The sequence below is a fragment of the Antedon bifida genome, chromosome 5 (assembly GCF_963402885.1).
Source record: "Antedon bifida chromosome 5, ecAntBifi1.1, whole genome shotgun sequence".
Lineage (NCBI taxonomy): Eukaryota > Metazoa > Echinodermata > Crinoidea > Comatulida > Antedonidae > Antedon > Antedon bifida.
This window is the reverse complement of record NC_136230.1, coordinates 18,230,463-18,254,807: the sequence shown is the minus strand read 5'-3', so window position 1 is coordinate 18,254,807 and position 24,345 is coordinate 18,230,463. Positions and strand designations below refer to the sequence as shown.

The 24,345-nt window shown below is 36.6% G+C and overlaps 3 protein-coding genes across 4 annotated transcripts in view; 1 reads left to right on the top strand and 2 right to left on the bottom strand.

Moving 5' to 3' along the window:
• The window catches only part of LOC144842685 (beta carbonic anhydrase 1-like), a 307,431-nt gene that overhangs the window by 223,060 nt on the left and 60,026 nt on the right, over nt 1–24,345 (top strand). The gene's annotated exons all lie outside the window — the stretch shown is intronic.
• On the bottom strand, nt 1,622–24,269 carry LOC144842650 (uncharacterized). Of its 2 annotated transcripts, none has more exons than XM_078699147.1 (11): nt 24,133–24,269; nt 19,497–20,163; nt 19,021–19,210; nt 18,735–18,823; nt 16,977–17,065; nt 16,590–16,673; nt 6,421–6,572; nt 5,608–5,688; nt 5,237–5,384; nt 2,863–2,957; nt 1,622–1,941 (listed from the first exon to the last, which is right to left on the bottom strand). In XM_078699147.1, exons 1-11 carry the CDS (start codon nt 24,241–24,243, stop codon nt 1,755–1,757), a joined length of 1,893 nt encoding a protein of 630 aa, XP_078555273.1. In that variant the 5' UTR covers nt 24,244–24,269; the 3' UTR covers nt 1,622–1,754. The 2 variants fall into 2 exon arrangements, with proteins under 2 accessions (XP_078555273.1, XP_078555274.1); XM_078699148.1 differs by lacking the exon at nt 24,133–24,269 and adding an exon at nt 23,623–23,767.
• LOC144842648 (transmembrane 9 superfamily member 2-like) overlaps nt 4,701–24,345 on the bottom strand; it is a 119,394-nt gene continuing 99,749 nt past the window's right edge. The window contains exon 15 of the transcript XR_013612143.1: nt 4,701–4,748. The gene's annotated coding sequence lies outside the window, so the exon portion shown is untranslated. The remainder of the gene's footprint in view (nt 4,749–24,345) is intronic.

Sequence of the window (24,345 nt, the reverse complement as noted above, 5' to 3'; positions counted from 1 at the left end):
GCTTTTCGCTTTTTTTTTTGTATCTCTATTGAGATCCAGCCACTGATACCCACAGCATTGTCATTTTTTCAGTAATTTGCTTTTGGATTTATATATATATATATATATATTCCTGGAGAATTCTTATGTAGGAGAATTTTAGAGTAGGCGGAAGTATGCAATCTCAGAGTGGCTTTCTAGTTAATACATGTAACCATTGTGCCATCAACATGAATACTGTTACACCATTGCATAAAAAAAGTAATGACATATTAAACCATGTTTATGGGTTATTAAATTTAGTTCTGAATTGTTATGACATTATTATTATTATTTTTGCTTAACCTTCTCTCAAATTCTAATATGAGATTATTCTCTATCATAACAATGCCCACGTAAATCAACAATAACCACTCTTGTGAAAATGTGTTAAAGATGTATTGTCCCCCAAAAAACATGAAAAATGAAGATTAATTAAATCAGACTTTGAATATGTTATTTTGTAGTTTTAATAAAGTTAATCACTTTCGTAGAAAAAAAAGCCCAAAAAATAATGTTTTTACTTATAAAATGACAAAATAAATACTGTAGTTAAATTTAACCAAAAACCCATTGGCTGGCAGCCAATTTGACAATTTTTTGCTTTAAATTACAGTTTTTTCAGGTAAATAATTTTTTTTTAATCCAATTTTTGGTCAAAGTGGATAACTATTATGTTACATTAAAATGGCATATTCAACCAAAATTTTGTTAAGAATTATTTTTTCAGGGGGACAATACATCTTTAAACGAACCTACTTAATCATTAATTGTTTATAATACGGTATTAATAAAACTGTCATAGTCGATTGAAATAGTAAAGTACATAATAATTAATACAAACGTTGAGAAGCAACTGTCAGTAATAAAGTTTATTTGTATATTATATGTTTATAATCTAACAATAGGGCCTACCCCCACAGTCACAGTAATAATTATTTGTATATTTGTTTATATTATATCTAACAGTACCAACACTCACTGTAAGATTCAAATGGTGATCAAAAGTGGTTAATACCTATTTACAGTATTGTACAGCATTGCAAAACTACTTATGTTTATTCTCCAAGGGCCCATGTGTTAAACTATGGAGGTAGGCCTATACCTCTATAGTTAAACCAAATAATCTGGAGTGTTGTATAAACGTATATTAAATCTATCAAAATAGTATTTTTTAAAGAAAATCAGCCTGTCTTCAACATTATGATGCTGTACTCGAGCTGTTCAACCGGTTTTCAGCTATTAATAACAATTATCGTAGGAGGAGATAGGAAAATGCGAAGTATCCTCGTATTATTGTGTGCGGGTATTTTTCAAGATGGATAGTGTATACCACGATCGGAAAACACCCCTATTTGGGGAAAATCGTTGAACCTAAATTTGTTTTAATTGTCAATAACTAATTATTTAACTCAATTTAATTAGTAAACAGGGTTACATCAAGTGGTTAAATCAGTACCGAAAGTATGAACCAACTTTATATACCATCGAGTAAAAATACTAGAAGGCGCGATTTACCCAATTTTTCCCTTACGTAAATTTATATATAGATGCCTATTGCAATAAAAGACCAATATATCATGAATTTTCTTACAAAATCGAATTTCATGTATAGTCAATTTATTATTGATAATTATAAGTAGTAATAACTGAAATTACTAAAAAGAATTATACAGTATAAAGTTGCTTTGATTTTATAAAAAGAAACATTCGTTGGTCTATGTTAGAAGGAAACTTTATTTATCTAGGTACAATATCTCTGAAAGCGACTCCACATTTGACATAAATAAATGTTTACATCGGGGTGAACATGACAAAAAGTAAAATGGCAACCTCCGAATGCCAAAAGCTTTGCGACATGGCCGGATAAGTCTTAAACCAGATCCATATAAAGGTCCTTGGCAACAATCACAAGTGGTGTAGCTAAAAAGGAGAAGCAGAAGAAAATTTAATGAAATATTTCTCTGACACTTACATTATGAAAACATATCATATCAAAGCCATTTAAAAGAACACACAATCAGTGTAATTCCTTTCCACTTATAACTGATCAAGACTGAGGTTGTAACAATGTTTTGGGTCATTGAGGCTTTTGTTTGCAGAATTAGTCTGAACTAAATTTTGAAAAGCGGTAACTTTGCTATGAATCATCTGATTTTGCATCAGTGGGAACGATAACAATAAGTTGAATCATTGGGGAAAAAGAGAAAAACACCAACTAATGTAGGCCTAGGCTAAGATAGACGCGCCTAGAAGAGATCTTTTTCCACAAATAACAAATTTTTTGTATTTGTGGAGAGAATATTTCCCCTAAAAAATATTCATTATTTGTATAATTATTTTTCATCTTAGGATTTTTTAACATTCAAAATTAAAGCACATCATATACCGGTACTAAGATGCACAAAGCTTTGTTGCATTAAAGTATTCGACCCACCAACATGAAAACTAGATTTACTTTGACAGACTATAAAACTCCTTTAACCATATATTGACTGTTTCAATCATTTATAAAAGATAGCATTACCTACAGTATGTGATATGGTACACTGTTCCAGCATATTCGACTGGTATGGTAACATTAAAAACAATGTACAGTATGGCTCTGTCTATTACATATAAAGTACAATAAAAGATCATTTTGAGATTTAAAGTTTGAAAAATTTACAAAACTTTCAGTAGAATGAATTTCCATAGATTTCTCCACACACAAATTTCAGTTAAATCATTTAATTCTGAGAAATGTTTGTTCCGCCTTAACTGTTTCATTAGAAGATACTGTACCAACAGAAAAGAAAACATGACTTCTTTTAGGATAATAAATAAGAACAATACAATACAAACCTGTTGATAATAATTGCCAGGTCCTTGGAAACTTCTGTATAGACATTATCCAACCCATGTTGCTTCAAAATTAATGCACACAAGTCAGAAAGCCGCTGCAAAAAAATAATAAGATTTGTTTATTATAGAATCAGTGAGAAAAGACCAATCTTACCTGAGACACTGTGAAATAATAATAAACACTAGCAGTTATCCGTGCTCCGCACAGTCTTTTTCTGCCTTGATATGTATTATTTGAAACTGGTTTTTTTGTGTGACAGCTTCTATATATAAATTATGGTAAATTCTGACATAGGCGAGCACAATGGAAAAACTTCGGTACAAATCTCTGCCTTGGAAACCAACCTGATCTACCTCAGATGTAACATGAAATTTGATAACATTAGTTTTCACTATTACGATATTGTTCCATATTTCTATCTTAGGAAGATATTATAAAGAGTTTTTAAAGAAAATTTCTGATTTCATCGGTAGATTTTCAACTCAATTTCAATTGTACGCGGGTCAAAGTAATTTCTGAGTTCATGATGAGTTCACCTTGCAACAACCTGGTTTCAACTAAGTTGGCCGTCAGATGTCATACAAGTACCGTGGCATGGATAGCAAAGACCAGTGCAAGAAAGTCCTGCTGATCGGAATTTGCAGTTGTCAGAAGGGCAACTTTTTACATTCACACTTTAGTAATTCTCTACAGACTTTGGATGCTTCAGGTAGTATCCAGACTGGCATCCACATAGGACTACTGTAAATTACAGTCCAACCAAATCCTTCGGGTGAAGGTACATACTGCATTAATAATAATATAATAATATCGAACATCATTGGTGTTAAACTGGTGGTTCAATGCTTGCTTGATATATTGATTTGTTTGAATGTTGCAGAAGGGCAGCCTATAATAAACAAATGAATTGATGGTAAAACAAATCCATTCATGCAGTCAAAAATGCAGAGAAATATTCCCCCAATAAGACATAAGACATCCATACATTTGACTGCATGAATGGATTTGTTATACCATCAATTCATTGTTTACCTCCGCCAAGGAGGTATATGTAATCGGTAGCGTGTGTTTGTTTGTTTGTTAGCAGGATTACTCAAAAAGTAATTACAAGATCTTTACCAAAATGAATATACAGATAGATATGTGGTCAAGGACCATTCCATTAAAATTTTGGGACCATTTGGGACCATGGTCCCAATTCTGGACCACTTTTTAGTATACTTTTCAGACATGCTAGTGTTAAAAGATAAGACAGAATTTTTCAAAAGCTGGCGAGCAGTCTTAAAGTAACAAGTAAACTAAAATTGCATTTTCTTGAGAACTACTTGTCCAAAAAACTTCATTTTTGTACAAGAGGCAAGAGTTATAATAATAATAGTAGGGTGTGGCTGCATGACATTATTATGTTGTTTTCAGTGTGTTCTATACACTCATTAATTTAATGACTTTTAAGATTGTTTACAAACTTATTTAATACACTGAGTATATATTGTTGTGGCTTAAATGATGTCAAAATATTGATCAAAATATTTTTCACATATGCTTGTGTTGTTATACATGTCATAAGCTTTAATTTGATACCTTTCAGGCAACAGTAGCCCTTCATCAGTGCAATTGTTATAACAATATATATATCCAATCTGCAGACTGTACTGTTTCGATCTTATTAGATCTCGTCAGTGCAGCTCAGGTTTTGAAATGAAATGTATATATATTTACATAACTTTGTGAAAAATGAAAAAAAAATATAAACATGTCAAGTTTGGTCTAACTTTTCTTGCTGTTTTACTTTATCGTTTTGATTTAGCTTTTCACTTTTTTCTTGTATCTCCATTGAGATCCAGCCACTGATACCCACAGCATTGTCATTTTTTCAGTTATTTGCCTTTGGATTTATATATATATACATATACACATGCACATATTGCACTGATGAAGGGCTAGTGTTGCCCGAAAGCTCTGCTAACTTTTCTGGCTGTTTTACTTATCGTTTTGATTTAGCTTTTCGCTTCTTTTTTTTTGTATCTCCATTGAGATCCAGCCACTGATACCCACAGCATTGTCATTTTTTCAGTAATTTGCCTTTGGATTTATATACATATACATTTACATAATAATTAATATATTTAAAAGGGGTGTGGTCAATTATTATGACGTCATTAAATTGTTCGAATTTTTGGGCACCTCTTCTAGAATTGTTAGTTTCGAACACTATACCAAGACGAATGGGGCTGTGTACTCTAATGTAACATTGTATTATGCAGTCGGCTAAACTGGTAGTTATTGTGTTGTGCGCTGAACCGTGAGGGATTTGGCAAACTGGCCTAGAATCATCTCTAGTTAGAGTAGTTAAAATGAATGACTAATTTTTACCTGTGGAGTATTTGTACTGTTTTCAAACCAGAGATATGGATGCATATAATTGTTATATACACGGAGATATTCCAAGTTGTGAAGTTTGAGTGAACCAGCAGGCATGGCAGCTAACTGGTTGCCTTCTAAATTTAACGCTCTTAATTTCCTGGAATAATCCAAAAATTTAACATTACCATATATATTAAATAAACAAAATGCTGTTATAATTTAAATATACTTAAAAAATAATAAATCAAAAAAAATATACATACATTTATTTTTCAGATTATTTTTTTTTAGTGCCATAATAATAAGATTCACATTGGTTTACTTGCTCAGCACAAAATTTAAACTAAACAAGTCAAAAAGTGATTGTAAACAGAACTTACTTCAATTGTTTAATTTCATTGGGTAGAAAAGATATCTTGTTGTGTGATAAATCTAGAAACTGCAATGGGAGTGTGTACAAACTATAAAGAAAATATGCATTTTTAAATAGGAATCAAGCCAATCAATAAACCAAAGTTAAATAAACTCAAAATAAGATCTTTGCGGCCCTAACATTTTTGAGATTTTACAATTCCAACTGTTTTGCGACCTTTTACTGTAGTTTCGCAATTTCCTTTTCTTGTATAATTTGGTGAACAGTAATTGTCCTCTTCTCAAATATCGTGCAGTGAATAATATAGAATGCGCGATTGTAAATTTAGGGATGCATCTAAACGTTTTGACTACACACACACGCACACACTAAATAGTGAACACTCCAATAATGAACGGATCTACCAACATTACACATTACAACTTATTAAATATTTAATAGATTCTTCAAGCAATTACACTATACATTTAATTACAAATTTACTAAACAATGCTGTAAAGCTGTTATATTTTAAAATCAAATTTGCTATTTAGTGATAAAACCAGCTAGCACCCTTCTCGATTGTTGGGTGAAGAGCAAGCTGATTGAGGAAACATTTTCGCCCAGTCCAGTTGCAATTTGTTTTAATTACACCTGAAAAAAATATAATCACTGTATAGGTGAATTTATGATGCTACTATATTTTCTGCACCTACTGCTTTACAGTATACATATTAATTAGTAATTATGGTATATATTAATAGGATTTGGATTAGTATTTACCTTCATTTTGCAAACCTGTATTCAACTTAATACTAGAACACTATGTTAATGGACTAACCTCAGTGGTAACGATGTAATTAAACAAAAAGAGACAACCAGCGTTTGAAGCTTTGTTAATCTGTTGATATCTTGAGGAAGCTCTTTGAGTGGATTATTACGCATCTTCAAAACTTCAAGTTGCTTTAAGTACAAGATCTCACCTGGAAAAACCTAAGAAAATAAGGCTAAGCTTAAAATATGGTTGATAAAACTAAAAATAAGAACCCACCAGTTGGCCTTATTTACAATACTTCACCAAAAACTAAAATGGCTTGCAAGAAAATATTTGTTTTTCTTCATCCATACCAAAATAATTTGTTCTGTAACTAAACATACATGGGCAGACTTGTGATGAGACTGGAAAGAAAGCAACATTTCACACTACAGCACACACAGACCTTAAAGCACAGGTACAGGCATGAATTTTAAATGTAATATCTGGTTAATTGTACATAAATCAAATATTTGTAACAGAAATCAAGACGAAAAAACATGAATTTTCCTTAATATGGTCAAATACAAAATTGGGCAAAATTCTGCCATAAAAACCAGGAAGACTTAGTAGTTAGGTAGATCACCTAATGTAATAAGATGTCTGGTGACTCCTTAGAAGGTGAAAAAAGATGGTGGATATACGGTGGATAATTTTTGCTATTGCATGAAAATAAAAATCTGAAGTTGAATAAAAATACCAGAAATGTAAAATTCAAGTTATATTACCTATATTTAGTCATCTGATAACATTTTTTACAACACCGTTTAGTTTTCATAGCTTTTTAAAATGCCTATCTATTTACAAAATGTGTGTACAAAAGAATAGAGATTTTACTGTGTAATTTGAACTATTCCCCCACTGATAAGAAAGTGCTTATTTTCAACAAGCTCCGCCAGTTTGGCTGTTATGTCACGTACGGCGCTCCATATGAGCCGCCTCGTTGTTGTTGTTGTTACATACGAATGTTTACTGTTTGCTTTGTTAATAAAGTTACATTATTGTTATACCTCAAGTATCGGTTATTCAGTTGTATTATCTGTGTGAGTATTGTCTATATTATTACCAAGTTGGCGTGGTGGCAGCGTCAGGAGACGAAAATCCTACGCAACACATTTTACTGCCCACAAGAATATCGACTTACCGTCTACACAGGAGGCAGACCTAGGCCTAGCCTATAACTATAGTACTTATACTGCCGTTATCGCACATCCACAGGCGAGCAACTGACCGGCGCATACTGCCGTCGCTGTAATTCTCCGTTCGTCAATAGAGGAATAACGTTTTCATTCAGTACACTTTGTATAAACACCACAACAATGGCTGCATCCAATCGTGCCCCCAAGCAATGGTGCTTAGGTAAAAACGAAACAATAAACACATTTGAGAATTGGCGTCAAAACCTCATGTACACGTTAACATTAGACACTAAATTCGCCAATTTCCTGGTGGAAGGTTTCTCGTGGGGCAAGAAAACCAGAGCTTCCCCACTCCGAGGGTTCACTGATGACAATGGTTTTGAAGACAACGTAGCTAATGCTTTATCTGCACAACAGAAAGTAACCATGTTGGAACTAATGTTAGGTCAAATTGCTAACTATTGCCCTGTAATCTCAAGAAACACTATCGTAAAATCATCCACATCACTACCTTGCATCTGGCAGTGCATACGATTACATTACGGGTTCCAATCTAGTGGGGCTCATTTCTTAGAGTTTGCTAACATAATAGTCTGGGCCCAGATGAACGCCCAGAGGATCTATACCAACGTTTGCTAGCTTTCATTGATGACAATCTTCTTCAAGCAGACAGTGTTATAACTCACCACAATCAACCTATTACGGAAGACGAAGAACTCACCCCTTCACTTGAAAACCTACTCACACTGACATGGCTACGCTTAGTTCACCCTTCACTTCCCCAACTCGTCAAACAGAGGTATGGCACAGAGCTTCGCTCACGTACACTGGCGTCCATCAAGCCTGAAATTTCACAAGCTATGACTTCCCTATTAGAAGAAATCAAAACTTCCGATGACACAAGAGTCATGCGTTCAGCGATTTTACCGTTTCAAAGACCAGCTTCTCTTCCTTCTCAACCACCGCGTTCCCGCTACCCACCTAAGACATTCAATACTCAGACATACAATAACAAACCAAATAAATGCTGCCCATTTTGTAAACAAGGTGGACGACCAGACCGCCACTTTCTCAGTGAGTGCAAGTTCCTTCCGGAACGCGACCGCCGCTACATGGCACGTGCCCGGGCCGCAAACATCTTCGACGATGACGACAGCTACTGCTATGAACAGGATTCCACCCGTGTCGAGGATCCCAACGACCCACCATCTGGTTCATCCTCAGCTCTTCGAATACAGGTACGTCAGTCGCCATATCTCGAAGCCTTTCACGGCTATAATACCGTACATATTACTATAGACAGCGGTGCTACTGGCAACATGATCCGTGAATCAACTGCACGTTTACTTGGCGTTCAGATTAAGCCCAGTAGTCAATCAGCACACCAAGCCGATGGATCTTCACAGTTACAGGTTATGGGCGAGACAAACGTCACCTTTACACGTGACAATAAAGACTTGACTTTCAATGGCCTCGTCGTTAAGGACCTCGACGTTGAGCTACTCGCTGGTACACCGTTCATGGAACAGAATGATATTTCTATCCGCCCCGCTAAGCGTCAAGTAGTTATGGCCGATGGCACAACATACATCTATGGCTCCTTGCCTACCACTTCGTCCGAACGCCACTCGATCAGACGCGCTCATGTTCTCCGTGCTCCTTCAACACGCACTGTGATATGGCCAGGTAGTTACATTGAACTTTCACTCCCAAATGACCTCACCGACATAGACACTGTTGCTATTGAACCTCGCATTGATGCACCAATCTCGAAAACATCTTTGCCATCTCATGTTTGGCCTGAACCACGTATCATATCGTGCGTTGCCGGACGAATTCGCATTCCTAACCTGTCAGACGAACCCAAAGTGCTTTCACGCCATGAACAGTTTTGCCAAGCTAGCCCTGTGTTTACACCTAACCTACCTGACACTTCATCATCCCCGATTAAACCACCAAAGCTTAACACTACAACAGTTCACACTTGCTTCTCTGATAGCATTAAGCTGGATCCGGATAGCATTCTACCTCGCAACATACTCGAACAATTTACTAGCCTCCACAAGGAGTATGATGACATTTTCAACCCTTCCTTTAAAGGTTATAATGGTGCTGTAGGCCCGTTTGTTGCCACCGTAAATATGGGACCAGTCCAACCCCCACAACGCAAAGGTCGTCTTCCTCAGTATGCAAGAGACAAGCTCCTCGAACTACAACACAAATTCGACGAACTCGAAACACTTGGAGTTTTTGCCCGTCCAGAAGATGTTGGAGTTGCTGTAGAATATCTCAATCCGTCATTCCTCGTGAAGAAACCCAACGGCGGTTCCAGATTAGTGACATCCTTTGCCGATGTCGGCAGGTACAGCAAACCACAACCGTCACTCATGCCTGACGTCGACTCCACTCTTCTTAAAATCGGACAGTGGAAATACATTATAACAACGGATCTCACCAACGCTTTTTACCAAATTCCACTTTCAAAACCGTCCATGAAATATTGCGGAATCGTCACTCCATTTCACGGTGTCCGGGTATATACCCGTTGCGCAATGGGCATGCCGGGGTCAGAGACCGCATTGGAAGAACTTCTAAGCAGAGTAGTGGGTGATTTTTTAGAAGAAGGTTCAGCTAAAAAACTCGCTGATGATCTTTACTGCGGCGGTAATACAGTTGAAGAGGTCTTGAACGTATGGAGAAGAATCCTTCATGCACTATCCAACTCAGGACTACATTTATCCGCTACCAAAACCGTTATCTGTCCTAAGACTACTAACATTCTTGGGTGGATATGGAGCCAAGGGACACTCCGAGCTAGCTCTCATCGCATTTCAACATTATCTAGCTGCCCGAGACCAGTCACCGTGACCGGATTACGATCGTTCATTGGCGCATTTAAGATGCTATCTCGCGTTCTCCCGCGATGTGCACCTATTTTGTCACCTCTTGAAGCTGCTGTCGCTGGACGACAATCCCAAGAGAAGATAGACTGGTCTGACGAATTGCTCGCTAGTTTCGCAAGTGCGCAATCTATCCTCAACTCACCACACACGATTGCCATCCCACGAGCAAGTGACCAATTGTGGATTGTTACTGATGGTGCCGTCAAGAAATATGGCATAGCTTCCACCTTGTATGTCTCCCGTGACAGCAAACCATTACTCGCTGGTTTTTATAGCGCTAAACTACGCGGACGACAAATGACCTGGTTACCATGTGAAGTCGAAGCTCTTTCAATTGCCGCATCCACAAAACACTTTAGTCCATTTATCATACAATCCGCACATCAGGCACACATTTTGACAGACAGTAAGCCGTGTGTCCAAGCCTACGAAAAGTTGTGCAGAGGTGAATTCTCTGTGAGTCCTCGGGTTTCAACCTTCTTATCCACTGTTAGCCGCTATCACGCATCTGTTCACCACCTCGCAGGTTCCGCAAATATGCCGTCTGACTTCGGGAGCAGGAACGCACAACCTTGTGACGCTCCTTCTTGCCAAATCTGCTCTTTTGTCCAACAAACCGAAGACTCTGTTGTTTTCCAAGTGAACATTAAAGACGTTATATCTGGCTCCACTAAGCTACCTTTCACTAGTCGTCCTGCTTGGCTGGCCATCCAGTCTGAATGTTCGGTCCTACGACGCACTCACGCTCACCTTTCTCAGGGTACTCGCCCCCACAAAAAAATCACAAACATTAAAGATGTCAAGCGCCTTCTACGGTTTTCTACCATAGCCAAGGATGGTCTTTTGGTCGTTCGTAGGGATGAGCCACTCGCACCCGTACGCGAATGTATTGTTGTTCCTCGTGATGTCCTCGAGGGCCTTCTCACAGCACTTCATCTGCGTTTTGACCACCCTTCGTGCCATCAGCTTAAAACGATCGTTCGCAGATATTTCTTCGCTCTCGACATGGATGCCTCTGTGGAGCGTATCTCAGCAAGATGTCACCACTGCGCTGCCCTTCGCTCTATTCCACATACCGTTATCCCGCAGTCCACCGGAGACCCACCCGATGCAGTTGGTACCACCTTCGCTGCTGATGTAATTAAGCGTGAACGACAACTTATTCTAGTGATGCGAGAGTGTGTAACATCATTTACAGTCGCGTGCATTATCGACAGCGAACGTCACGACAGTCTACGAGACGGTTTAATCCGCCTTTGTATTGAGCTCAGGCCTCTTGACGGCCCACACGCTGTAATTCGCACCGACCCTGCTCCTGGATTTGCTTCGTTGGTCAGCGATAAGTTGTTAGCGCACCACAGAATAATGATTGAGCTAGGAAGAACCAAAAACCCAAATAAGAACCCAATCGCCGAAAAGGCCGTACGTGAAGTGGAAGACGAACTTCTTACACAAGAACCCACTGGTGGATTAGTCACCCCAACTATGCTCAAAATTACTATGGCTTGCTTAAACTCTCGACTACGCTCATGTGGTCTCTCTTCTAGGGAGATGTGGACACAACGCGACCAATTTACTAACGACCAAATTCCTCTGTCTGACAGTCAATTAATTATCTCACAGCACAAACGTCGTTTAGCCAATCATGCACATAGTGAAAGATCAAAGGCTCCAACGGGCCGTTTTCCAGCAAGCTCCGATATTGATGTTGGTGATCTTGTGTACGTCTTAGCCGATCGCAACAAGTCAAAGGCCCGTCATCGTTATCTCGTAACGTCGGTTGATAACACTTGGTGCAATATCCGCAAATTTATCGGTTCTCAGTTACGTAGTACGGCGTACAAAGTCAAGCGTACTGAATGCTACAAGGTTCCCTCGTCACCATCTCCTCGATCGCAACATTATTACCAAGAGGACTCGAACAGCGATGACGATTATCAAATTCCTGAGCCACCGCGTACAAACATACCTATTGAGCTGTCAACCCCAGCCGATCACGCTTACCAGGTTGATCCATTGCCTACCGGTACCGACTCAGAGTTCTTAACTCCTGCTGCTTCTGATGATGTCCGCCCTCTCACTGACCTCCATAAAGTCGTTATTCCACCACCAGTGATAGAACCCAGACGATCTACTCGCAGTCATCGCTTACCCACTCATCTTAACGATTTTGTACTTGACAAGTGACTTCTGATAAGTATTGTGGGGCAGAATAATCCCCAAGCTGGAGGGCAGTCTACCCGATGAAAGCTCGTTTTTCAATTTTTTATATATGATTCACAGTTTGTCCCGATTTGCCGTTTTTGTTGTTGACTTTGTTTTTTTTTGAGAAAAGGAAAAAAGGTAGTCACGCCAGTTTGGCTGTTATGTCACGTACGGCGCTCCATATGAGCCGCCTCGTTGTTGTTGTTTTACATACGAATGTTTACTGTTTGCTTTGTTAATAAAGTTACATTATTGTTATACCTCAAGTATCGGTTATTCAGTTGTATTATCTGTGTGAGTATTGTCTATATTATTACCAAGTTGGCGCTCGTGTAACACAAATAAAATCCCAAAAATTATGAAACATAGGGGAAACTATAGATCGATAATTATTGGAATGTATGATCAATAGACATTTTTTGCCCGCACCTGGCCTTTAAGAGATACCAAAATAACTTTTTCAGCCACTTACTGTATTTATTGATCAAGTCAAGTAGCATTTATTGTCGTCATTTGTTTTAAGAAAAAAACATAGAAACTCTGTTTGCGGAGCACAATATCCAACGGACACAACACAAACTCCAAACAAAAACATTACAAAAAGTGTCTACATGATGTTTAAGGCTCAAATAGCTCCTGAAAAGAAACTATTTCTAAATCGTGCCTTACTGGCCTTAATAGAATGAAATCGCCGACCGCTGCGCATAAACTGGAACATATTAGAGGCTGGATGAAATTGATCATCTTTGATAGCCACTGCCTTTTTAAGAAGACGATCCGAAAATATGTTCTCCAAAGGCAATTGTGCAGATCCAATTATACGCGATGCGGTCTTGACTATTCTATTTAGGTCCCGCTTTTCATTTCATACCGAACCATACCATTAAAGAATACGTTATGACACTCTCTATAACTGACCTATAGAAGGACGACATTATTGCAGAGTTAAACCAAATGACCTAAGTCTACGTAGGTAGTAGATTCTTCCCTGGGCCTTTCTAATAATGTTACGTGTGTTACTATGCCACTTCAGATCATTCGAAATATAAATACCCAAGAATTTAAATTCTTCTACAAACTCGACTGATATACCATTAATAAATATTGGACAGATTGTTTTCGTTACACCAGTCTACAACTCGTTTAACTTGGTTGCGATAATTAGACTCATCACTGTCATCATTGATTAGACCTACAATGGTAGTATCATCCGCGAATTTAGCGATATGACAGTTACTGTACTGTAGTAGGTAAGACAGTCATAGGTAAATAAAGTAAAAAGAAAGTGCGACAATACACAGCCATGTAGTATACCTGTATTTATAATATGCTTATCCGATAAAATGGTGCCCACTTTTACTTTAGTACGTTGGGGTCAATCAGTTAAAAAGTTTAACACCCAGTTACATATAGAAATATCGAAACCGATTTCAACCATCTTAGTGTGTAACTTATACAGTACAATCGTATTAATTGCTGAACTAAAATCTATATAGAATCCTAGCATATCTTTTATCACGTTCGAGATGCTCTAAGATCTTATGCAAAGTGATAGATACAGCATCTTCGATAGACCCGGTTTGGTCTATAAGCGAACTGATATTGGTCAAGATTTTGAGGACACTTGGCCTTCAGGTAATTAAGGACTATATGTTCAAAGCATTTTCATCAGAACCGACGTTAATGTTATAGGTCGGTAATCATTCAGGGTTTCGATTGGGGAACGTTTCAGAATCGGAATTATTATAGAATCTTTAAAACATCGCGGAATAATTTGAGATCTGATTAGAGAGAAATTGAAAATATATGCAAAAATATAGGCAATCTGCTTGCAACAATGTTTAACAAGTATAGGGGATATACCGTCTGTACCTGCTGACTTCTTTGACTTACATCTACTAAACTCATTACAAGTATCCTCTTCAAGAACAACTAACGGTACATCATTACCATTTTCATAATTATTGTCTTGATGGAGAGGGGGAGTGTCAAAATGACTGGAGAAATCATTCAGTCGTTGGGGTAGGTCATCATTTTTAAGTTAATTTTATCCGATTTTGGTTTGTAGTTTTTTATTTTATTTAAGCTTTTCCATAACTCTCTGGAATCGCCGGAAGATATATCTTCCTCTAACCTGTTTTTATATTCTCTCATGGCTTTATTTATTCTCTTTCTTAACTCGTATTTTGATTTCCTAAATAGATCCTTTGATCTGAAAGCCCCCTCTCTATTTCGTATCAGATCCTTAATAGACATATTAAACCATGGGTTTTGATTTGGATATATCTTAACTACGTCTTTATCGATACATATGTCCTGGCAGAATTTAATATATGAAATAACGGATTCAGTACATAAGTACTGTCTTTAAAATCATTCCAGTCCGTACAATCAAAGCAGCCTTGTAGTTTCATAATATTATGTCCATTTGCTAATCACGCATGATTTGACAGCCTCGCCTAAATTAGGTTGTGGCCGGACTCGCCAAGTGGAGGTCGCTTTAGTGATCTGTAAGCATCTTTAATTGTTGTATAACAATGATCCAAGATGTTATTGTTAATTCGTTGTCAGTTACTATAGTAGATAATTGTTTAGCCGAGGATTCTGCATTTGCATCAGGAGGTATGTAGACTACTGTTATGATTAGCGACGTCAACTCCCGTGGTAAGTAGAAAGGACGACAGCGAATCGTAAGCGCCTCCAGCTGCGATGTGCATGTGGCTGACAGATTCTTTACATCCTTACACCAATTTTGATTAACAAGTAGACATACTCCGCCCCTGCGGCATTTCCCTACAGCTTCCGAGTCGCGATCCTGTCTGTACATCCCAAAATTCTGTGATGCAAAATTGACACTATAATATTTATTTATGCCTGGTGCTATATACTAATGCTGAATCTTCTAGTATCACCAAAATTAAGGAAAAATCTTAACAATAACAAAAGATGACACAGCATATGTCACCACCATGTACAGAGGCGAATCCAGCATGTTGAAATTGTTGGCGCATGTTGGTAAATGACACCCTAGATGGTCGGAAATGGTACTCTCGCACATAAAATTCATGATAAATGGCACCTCTAATTAGCCGGACACTACCATGTATTGTGAAGCAATCAGCGATCCTAATCACGATAATTTTCCGCCGCTAAAAACACAGGATGACATAACATTGTTTTGCGTGATTGTTTGATTGTTGATCGTTGTTCAAACAGTGTTTTGTTTTGCATTTACAGTAACTACAATACACGGTTAAGTCAATAGTTATAAGAAGCTGTGCAGCTACGCCAATCACCAAACCCACCCACCCTTTGAATCCACCCCTGGATCAGTCCAGAGAGACCATGTGCGAGATACTAGTTCGACTGTGGTATTCGCATCTAGCAATAAAAAAACCAGAATTCAAAATCAATCAACCATGAGCTCTGCTGATCATGGGAATGCTCAGCTTTTATTGGTTTACAATGACATCATACCACCAATGAACAGGGTGTTGAGTAATTGGTCAAATGTTTTGCCCTACTCTGACATAATTTGTACTTTATACCAAGTACATTGAGAATACTTCCGCAAAGCTACTCGACAGTAGTTACAAACAATTACAATCCTGTTGGTGCAGTACCCGCTGCTTACTTGGGCTCGAATCTAACCCCTAGCCATCAGGGCAAGCTCAGTGGTCTACAGGAGAATTTCTTATTCTCAATGTACATACTGTATAAAGTACAAATTACGTCAGGGTAGGGCAAAACATTTGACAAAGCCTATACACGCTGAAGGTAATTGATACAAAAGGTACAAAAAAACCCATTTAGTAGTAGACCAGGCCCAGGGGTAAGCCGAAAAAAATTGGGTGGAGGATCCACGCCTGATCTAATACAATTACTGTCAATCTATTTTGTTACAACTCTGTTAAAACACATTAATTTAATGAGACTGAAATAGACTTACCCAAAAGTTATTGAAAGAAAGGTTCAGGTAGGTTAAAGTTGTCCTTAGAGGTGTAATCTCAGGTAACTGTGCAATAAAATGAGCCTAAAATGTGACAAAATTTATTCAATTAAAAATAGAGACAAGAATAATATTTGAAATGCTCAACTTAGGTACAGTACACTGCTTTTTTAGTTCTTTCTTTATTCTTTTATATAGTATACTCATAGAAAATTCATATTATCATTTGACAAAGTCACTAAACATATAATTTAAATTATATTTTTGAATTTCATTTTATTCACATGATTCATTGTTTGACATTTATATGAAGTAACACAAAGAGTAAGATGTTGAGAGCTCAGATATTAATGCGAGGCAGTAGTCGCCTGACATAAGAACACATACTTTTAAGCTCAATGCAAGACCACCATTCACTAGGCAATCTAGAATAGCCAGCTCTGCTGGGGTTATTGTTGAAGACTGGTCAGAATCATCTGTAAAAAAAATAGTTCACTCAATTTTTCATTCAGCTCAATAAAACCATAATTAAAAATTACAATAGCTGTAAAATAATATACAAATAATTAATGATTATAAGGTGGATAGTGAGAATATTTCATGAGTTGACTGTTCTATTTCATTTAATGAGACAGAGCCATCAATTTTTCAACAAATGAAATATTCTCTCCATTCAACGAATACAAAACATTCAATATTTGTTTTGTTATAATATACAACACCTAAATAAAGTCCTGTCATTTAATTAGATGATTGTGGGTCACATGGCGTGAAATAGTATGCACTATTTTAACAATCATTAAATAGTACTTTTTTTTTCCAAGGACGAACAAAAAATCTTTTTTTTTGCATACGGGAAATATTTTTTTAGGACCATTTATTTAGAAATCCAACAGTGCCGCCTATATAATTTTTTAGAGATATATCATACATGCCAACACTCGTGTTTTGGCCGGTAGACTCCCATATTTCAGACTCATCTCCCGGCCTAACATTGTTCTACTGTTTTTCCACATTTTCTCCCGGATTACAAAGATAACTGAATTTTGATGTATATGTGTTGTTTTCTGCTTAAAATACAACAAAAAAGGCTTCACAAGCAAATTTATGATTTTTAAGCCATTGTACGACCATGAACGGAAAGGGGATTCCCCTCACATAGCCACCACGCGATACTGCGTCACACACTACACTCCTTACATCTCGAATAATAGACAGAGGGTGCTGTTGACAAAAAACACCACTTCCCGTTTTTTAAACTTCAGATGTTGGCATGTATCTACTAAATTAGACCAAAAAAAGCATTTAGATCGTTTGTATGATTGTGATTAATTAATGGGTACATCACTACAAGAAGTGGAATCATTAGGAAAAAACAGAAATAAAGATCAGTTTTCTACTGTAATAGTATTAGATTAGGCCTAGGATTGTTTGGTCATTTGTTGACCTAATTAACACTACAGTAGGTGTGTTTATAAAAATATACAAATAAATAAAATACTTAATATAAAAAACTATATAATAAAGCCAATTAAATGTTACTGTTTTAATGTGAATCAAATGTACCTTTTATTCAATTCAAATGACAAGAATCTATTTAGATATTATTTTAAACAAACAAACAATAATGTGGAGTATAGTTATAGAGGTTGCGACAACACGTTGATTTCGGAACGCGATTAGTCAACAACGTCGCATGGCAAAAATTCCCAAAATGTTTAAAGAAAAGCTGAACATGAATTCGAGTGCATTAATTATCATAATTTTTATCACTTTTTTGTTAGGTAGGGCTAATTTCAAATGACACATCATTAACCAATGAAATTGCAAGAATACAATCAGGTGTGTTATAATAAAAATATATACCATAATAAAAACAAGTGAGGTTGACACAGTGCCAAAGACAGTTGATGCAATATTTTAGACCGAAATTAAATATTGATTATGAAACGCCAAGCAGGAACAAGAGTAGACAACATTACAGAGTCACACTTCTTAAAGAAGAAGAAAATAATGTTATGAAACACAAAGGGGCTCTGAACAATTAACTGAACAGTGCGAGATAAATAAGAAAGACTCATTGTGCCTACAGGCTTTCCTTAAGAACAAATGTATCAACGGCTGGCATTATGTGCATGAACTTACTGAAAGGAGAATAACTACGCTTGGCCCCTTGAAAATATTTAGCAACTGGAACTGTAACTATTGCTTCATTCACATATGGCATGTCATGTCTGTAAAACAAAGAAAGAGTATTGTATTATTATCATCATCCATAAAAAAAATTCTCTCTTGCATGCCTAGCCACCATTCGAAATATTTTTTTTCACAAATTTGACATTTCAGTAGTTGAAAAATAGATTAAAATGCATGCTTTACAGTATTTTAGTACCAATGGTTAAATAACAAGCAATAAAGTTACAAAACTTACATTTTTTTCCGCATTGGTTTGCCCTTGTCCAATGGAGTTAACTGACTGTTTGATGTTATATAGACTTGAGTAATATCATTATGTATACCTTCATTCATCAACTCTCGCATTTGTTGACGAATAGTTAATGCAATTTCAGCCAACAACTGACACTGAGGAATTCTGGGCTGAACATTAGGAATATTTTCACCTATAAACAATGAAATATTTTCGTAATAAGTAATAGTTTAGTAAGTAAGTAATATTTACTTGCACAAGCATAAATGATACAGTAAAGTAATAAGTTGGCATGTCACTACATAAGCAAGCCAAGTTTTACATGTAAGAAAACAAGTATGAACAAAACAAATAGGTTAACATACATAAATAATATAAAAAAACATTATTTATAATAATAAAAATTAAAACAATACATTGATTAGTCATTTGCCTTTAATTAAATTATTAGGACATTCCATAGAACATATTAATCCTACCTTTTAGCTGAATTGTGTTTACTTTCTCTTGTCTTGGTGTTTTAACAAATGTTGCAAACAATGTTGTTAATTTCTTATAGTTCTGTTTTGATAGCACAGCTTTTGTCATAGTAACTTTTGGCATTTCATAAATAGAATTGATATCAAACTGAAAGTCATTTAATGTAAATTCAGGAAACTTTAAATTCTCCATATCAAAAGTGTCTGTATATAATAGTTCCTTTTTAACTTCTGGGGGTCGCATAGGCTCTCTAAATGGAAATGCATCTGGTCCTCTTGGTTTATAAGGATATACTATTGAGGGTGACTCAACCTTAGATAAGTAATTGTGGCTCAATTGGTACCTAGGCTCCATCTTAAATCTAAAATCATGTTTTCCAGTGAAAAGGGGTGCACAAGCATTTTTTTTTGATTTCCTACTCTTTGCTCGTGTGCGTGGTGTGTTTGCTGGTGTCTGAAACTCTGCAAAATCACCTGTTTCAATATCTGACGCTAGAGTTGGTGCAACACTTGGCACTGGAGATAAATTCTGGCTTGAGCTGACAAATGACTTTGTTTCATGTACTACAACATTCTTTTCATTTAAATCTTTTTCAACCTTTTCTACTGTTGATGTTTGTGGTGGTGCTATTGGTCTTCTGAGAAGTTGGTTACTCTTCCTGCAAATCTGTACAGTATAAAAATTATAAAAAAAAGTGAGTTCAAGCTTTTTCCAAACAAAAATTTACAATTTTGAGATTAATTCATTTCGAATAATAAAACCACAACAATACAAAAACAGTTGATAACATTTTCATGGAGAAAAGTCATGTTATCATATATATAAGGCAATCATAAAATTGACATACAATGGGGGTTTTAGGGGGTTGGCTGAAACATTTTTACACAAATTAATAACATCAATGTTATGTTAAAGTTATTATCTTTGGTTTATTAATTTTACAAAAGAATTTTCAGATTTTATCCCACCAAAGTATCACGATTTTACAGTGGGCCCAATCCGTCTTTTTCCTATTTTTTAAATAGATCTGATCATCCACACAAATCTGGACCTGATATTTTGATATGGACCAGATCATTCATAGACTGGATCATCTGACATTGACAATTGTGGAGGCCTCTTCTACTAGGCCTAGGCTAATTTCACATAAATAGATTAAAGATGCTATCACTCTAAAATGATACATTTCAAACTTTTGCATTCTTCTTCTTCGTCCCATCTCATCCATTGTTAGTTTCTAGTAATAGATAGATTAAATAATAATTTACCCCTAAAGTAATTCACATTTATGATTTAGTCATTTTTTAGTGGCGTGATTTTGGTATTTACAAAACTTTCCATGGCTATTGGAAACCTGTATTTGAGTAATTTGAGGCAAAAACAAACTCTCTACAGACATTTTAGTCACATGTTTATGCAAATATTGTGAATAGTAATTTTTACCCTATTTCACCCTTACTTGCATCCACCGGGATAAGTGACATGCTAAAATTTTGATCGCCTCATATGTGACCATTTAAGAAAGAGTAAACATTTTGGTAAAAGTGATTAGCCTGTGGTGTAAAGGAGGATAGTAAACAGTCCTCTTCCTTATCTTATATCTCTTATAGCTTATTCTCTTTATTTTTTATTTTATTTTATGTCTTTAGGCACATGTGGCCAAGTATTTCCAATAGTAAATTAATAAGGCTGGCTATTTTGTGAACCAGTTCACAGAGGTAACCCCTACTTGACTCGAATGATGAACTGTGTTCTTTAAAGTGCACAGTTACAACTGAGTCTGTGTACACTGGACCTACTTGTTCCTCCATCAGAACTAGGAAGCAGCGTTGCTAGTGATAACATTTAAATTATGCTGTAGCCTGTCTCAAATAATGCCAAATTGATAATAATAATAATAATAATATACCACATTTATATAGCGCCCCCTTGAAAAAACATGCTCGAAGGACGTCTGTAAAACTCCAACTGACACAAAATAGGGCCTAAAATTGTATACCCATGTTGTTCCAAATTTATATTTTTAGTTTTGTGTGTAATAACTAATAATTCCCAATATTTGGGATGCGAAAATGGTAATTGCAAAATATATAATTATGTTTGAAAAATAGCATAAAAATATATTAATGTTCTTCAAGAAAATTTAAAATAAAAATGTATAAGAGTCTGTAGGACCTCGGCCCACCATGGTCACTGGGGCTGAGGTAAGAACAATTGGAAAAATAGGGCTGTTACGATGCCCGGAAATGGAACTTTCTGTAGCAGAAAAAGTTACCGGAAATCACCCTTTTAAGGGTGCATTCTAGTGCAATTTGAGGTCATTTTAATCAAATTTAGGGTATCCAACTATTTCCATTTTGTTATGGTACTTAAATAAAATACTGTGTGCAAAACACATTGCACGAGGTCCAATGCGATGACTATGTGTAAATCCATTATTTCAATTTAAATAATAAAGTGACCTTTTTCAATATGCCTATATTTATCGGGTAAGTAAATTGCATTGGCTACCTGTTGAAAGTAGAATCACTTTTAAAGTGTTACTTCATGTCTACAATTGTATTAATAATAATGCGCCCTGTTATCTGAGAAATTTCTTACGGGTGTATAGATGTGCTAAGAGAGGCCTGAGGTCCGAGATTGATCACACTAGATTGGATCACTGTCTCAAAAAGCGGACCTCTGGAAATAATACTTTCTCAAAATTTGGACCGGTGATGTGGAATGAACTCCCGTCTGTGATCCGGGAACAAACCACTGTTTTAAAATTTTAAAAAGCCCTCAAAACACACTATTTCCTAAGAAGTAACTCATTGTTGGGTCTGCTGATGTAAAGCGCTTTGATCATTTTACACTAATTTGGAAAAGCGCTATATAAATAAAATAATACAAAATAATATTAATAAATTGTAGTATAGAAAATATACTCGAACATAAAACATGCCCACAGGCCAAGAGATTGTTAATCTCAGAGGCGCGCATAGGCTGATTGCTGAATGGGGATTCGAATTGTAAATGCGCAGGACTCCCTTGGGCTGACCTGCAAGAAAATTTTGAAAAATAGAGCTGCTAGGTCCCCAGAAATTGCAATTATACATTGGTATATGAAACAAAATTCCAGCCCACCATGGTTGGGGATGGAGCTAAGAAAATTTAGAAAAATAGAGTTGCTTCTAAGGTCCCCGGAAATGAGATTATATAGGCCTTCTTCGAAATATAAAACAAACTATCTTCAGGACTAGCTATTTGCTAATAATTATTTAACCTCATTCAAAGAATATCAATACTCTATTAGTCCTGAGAGACAACGTGATTTTACGTGGTAGGCCTACATGCGAGAAAAATATTATGGAGTGCGCTGAATTTTTACCTTGAAAGATTAAAAATTGTTATTATTATTAATTATATTAAATGACTACTTTCCTTTGCTGTGTTGTTATGGCGGTTCAAACCAACAAAATTGTAGTATGTAATTATATATTATTTATTTTCATGACACAATAAACCTAAAGACCATGAACTTATGTACTAGGTAGGACACCACTCTAATCACTACGCGAAATGTCGTAAAAGACGCATTGGGCGTTTCATAGAAATTACCGGCGGCTCAACTTGCCGGCGGCCCAACCGGTCATATGCCCTCTCTAGCTACCCAATTTAAAAACATTCACCCACTGCGCGGCAGTGATGGTGAATGACCGAGAAGTCTTATTATGCCCAGTTTTAGGTGCAAAACTGCAGAGCGCCGGACAAGGGTGTCCCACCAAGCAGGATAGCTATCCAAGCCTACCTAGGGGGCCTAGGCCTAGGTAGCTAGCCTAGCCTAGTAGTAGTAGGGCCTAGCTAGGCCTACTTTAAAGTAGTTTATATAGACCTGGACTAGGCCTACAGCTCTATATAGTAAGCCTAGGCCTACACCGTACACGAGGCCCTGCCTGCAAGCTAGGCTAGCCCAACCGTACTAGCTAGCTAGGGTAGGAGGAGGCCTACTAGCCTAGCTAGCCAAGGCCTAGGCCCTCTAGCCTAGCCTAAAAGGCCTAGCTAGGAGGCCCCTCGCCTAGACTAGGCCTAGCTAGGCTGCATGTAACAAAACTCCTAGCCTATATTTGCAGTTTTTAAACTCACATAGGAAGGCATTTCAACATTATTTGGGCGTTAGGCCTATATATAATATATTAGTTAAGATGAATAAGTAAATCCAATCGTCGAATCAACAGAAAATAATTTAGGCCTAGTCTAGGCCTAAAACCAAAACAAACGCCAAGCAAGTTTTTTATGACTTTGTTAATGTTGTTCACAAAAAATTAAACTGGTGGTGGTGTGACGTGTGTGTGTACTCTGTCGCCATGCTAACGGTTATGAAACGCCAAGTGTGCCTTCAGTTGAGTCCTCTTAAATACTAAGCCCAACCAAGTCCCTATCAATTATAACCAAGCCCCATCCCCATTACACAGTATAAAGTGTAAATCATACAAAATAGGATATATTTAGAGTGTTTTGGTTTTTCATTAAAAAAAAATCGATTGCGATTGGTGTAAAAAATGTCAAATAATCGATCAAAATCGAGGATGCAGTACACTGCGGAAACTATTGTACGTGTCCACAGCAGTTTATCAGAAAATGAAACGACTGTACCATGGAACTATAACTTAGTGCGTGTATAGTATAGGCCTTTTTCACGAAACGGAAGACGTCCATCGATGATAAACATCGCCCCAACGCAAAGTCGTCCCATCGCAAAAACATTAAAATAGTTTACAAGTGCGTAAATTACGCAATGATATTCTATTTGAACACAAAATAACAGAGAACGTGTAGGCATAAAAGGGGAAGCTCCGCCGTGTAGTT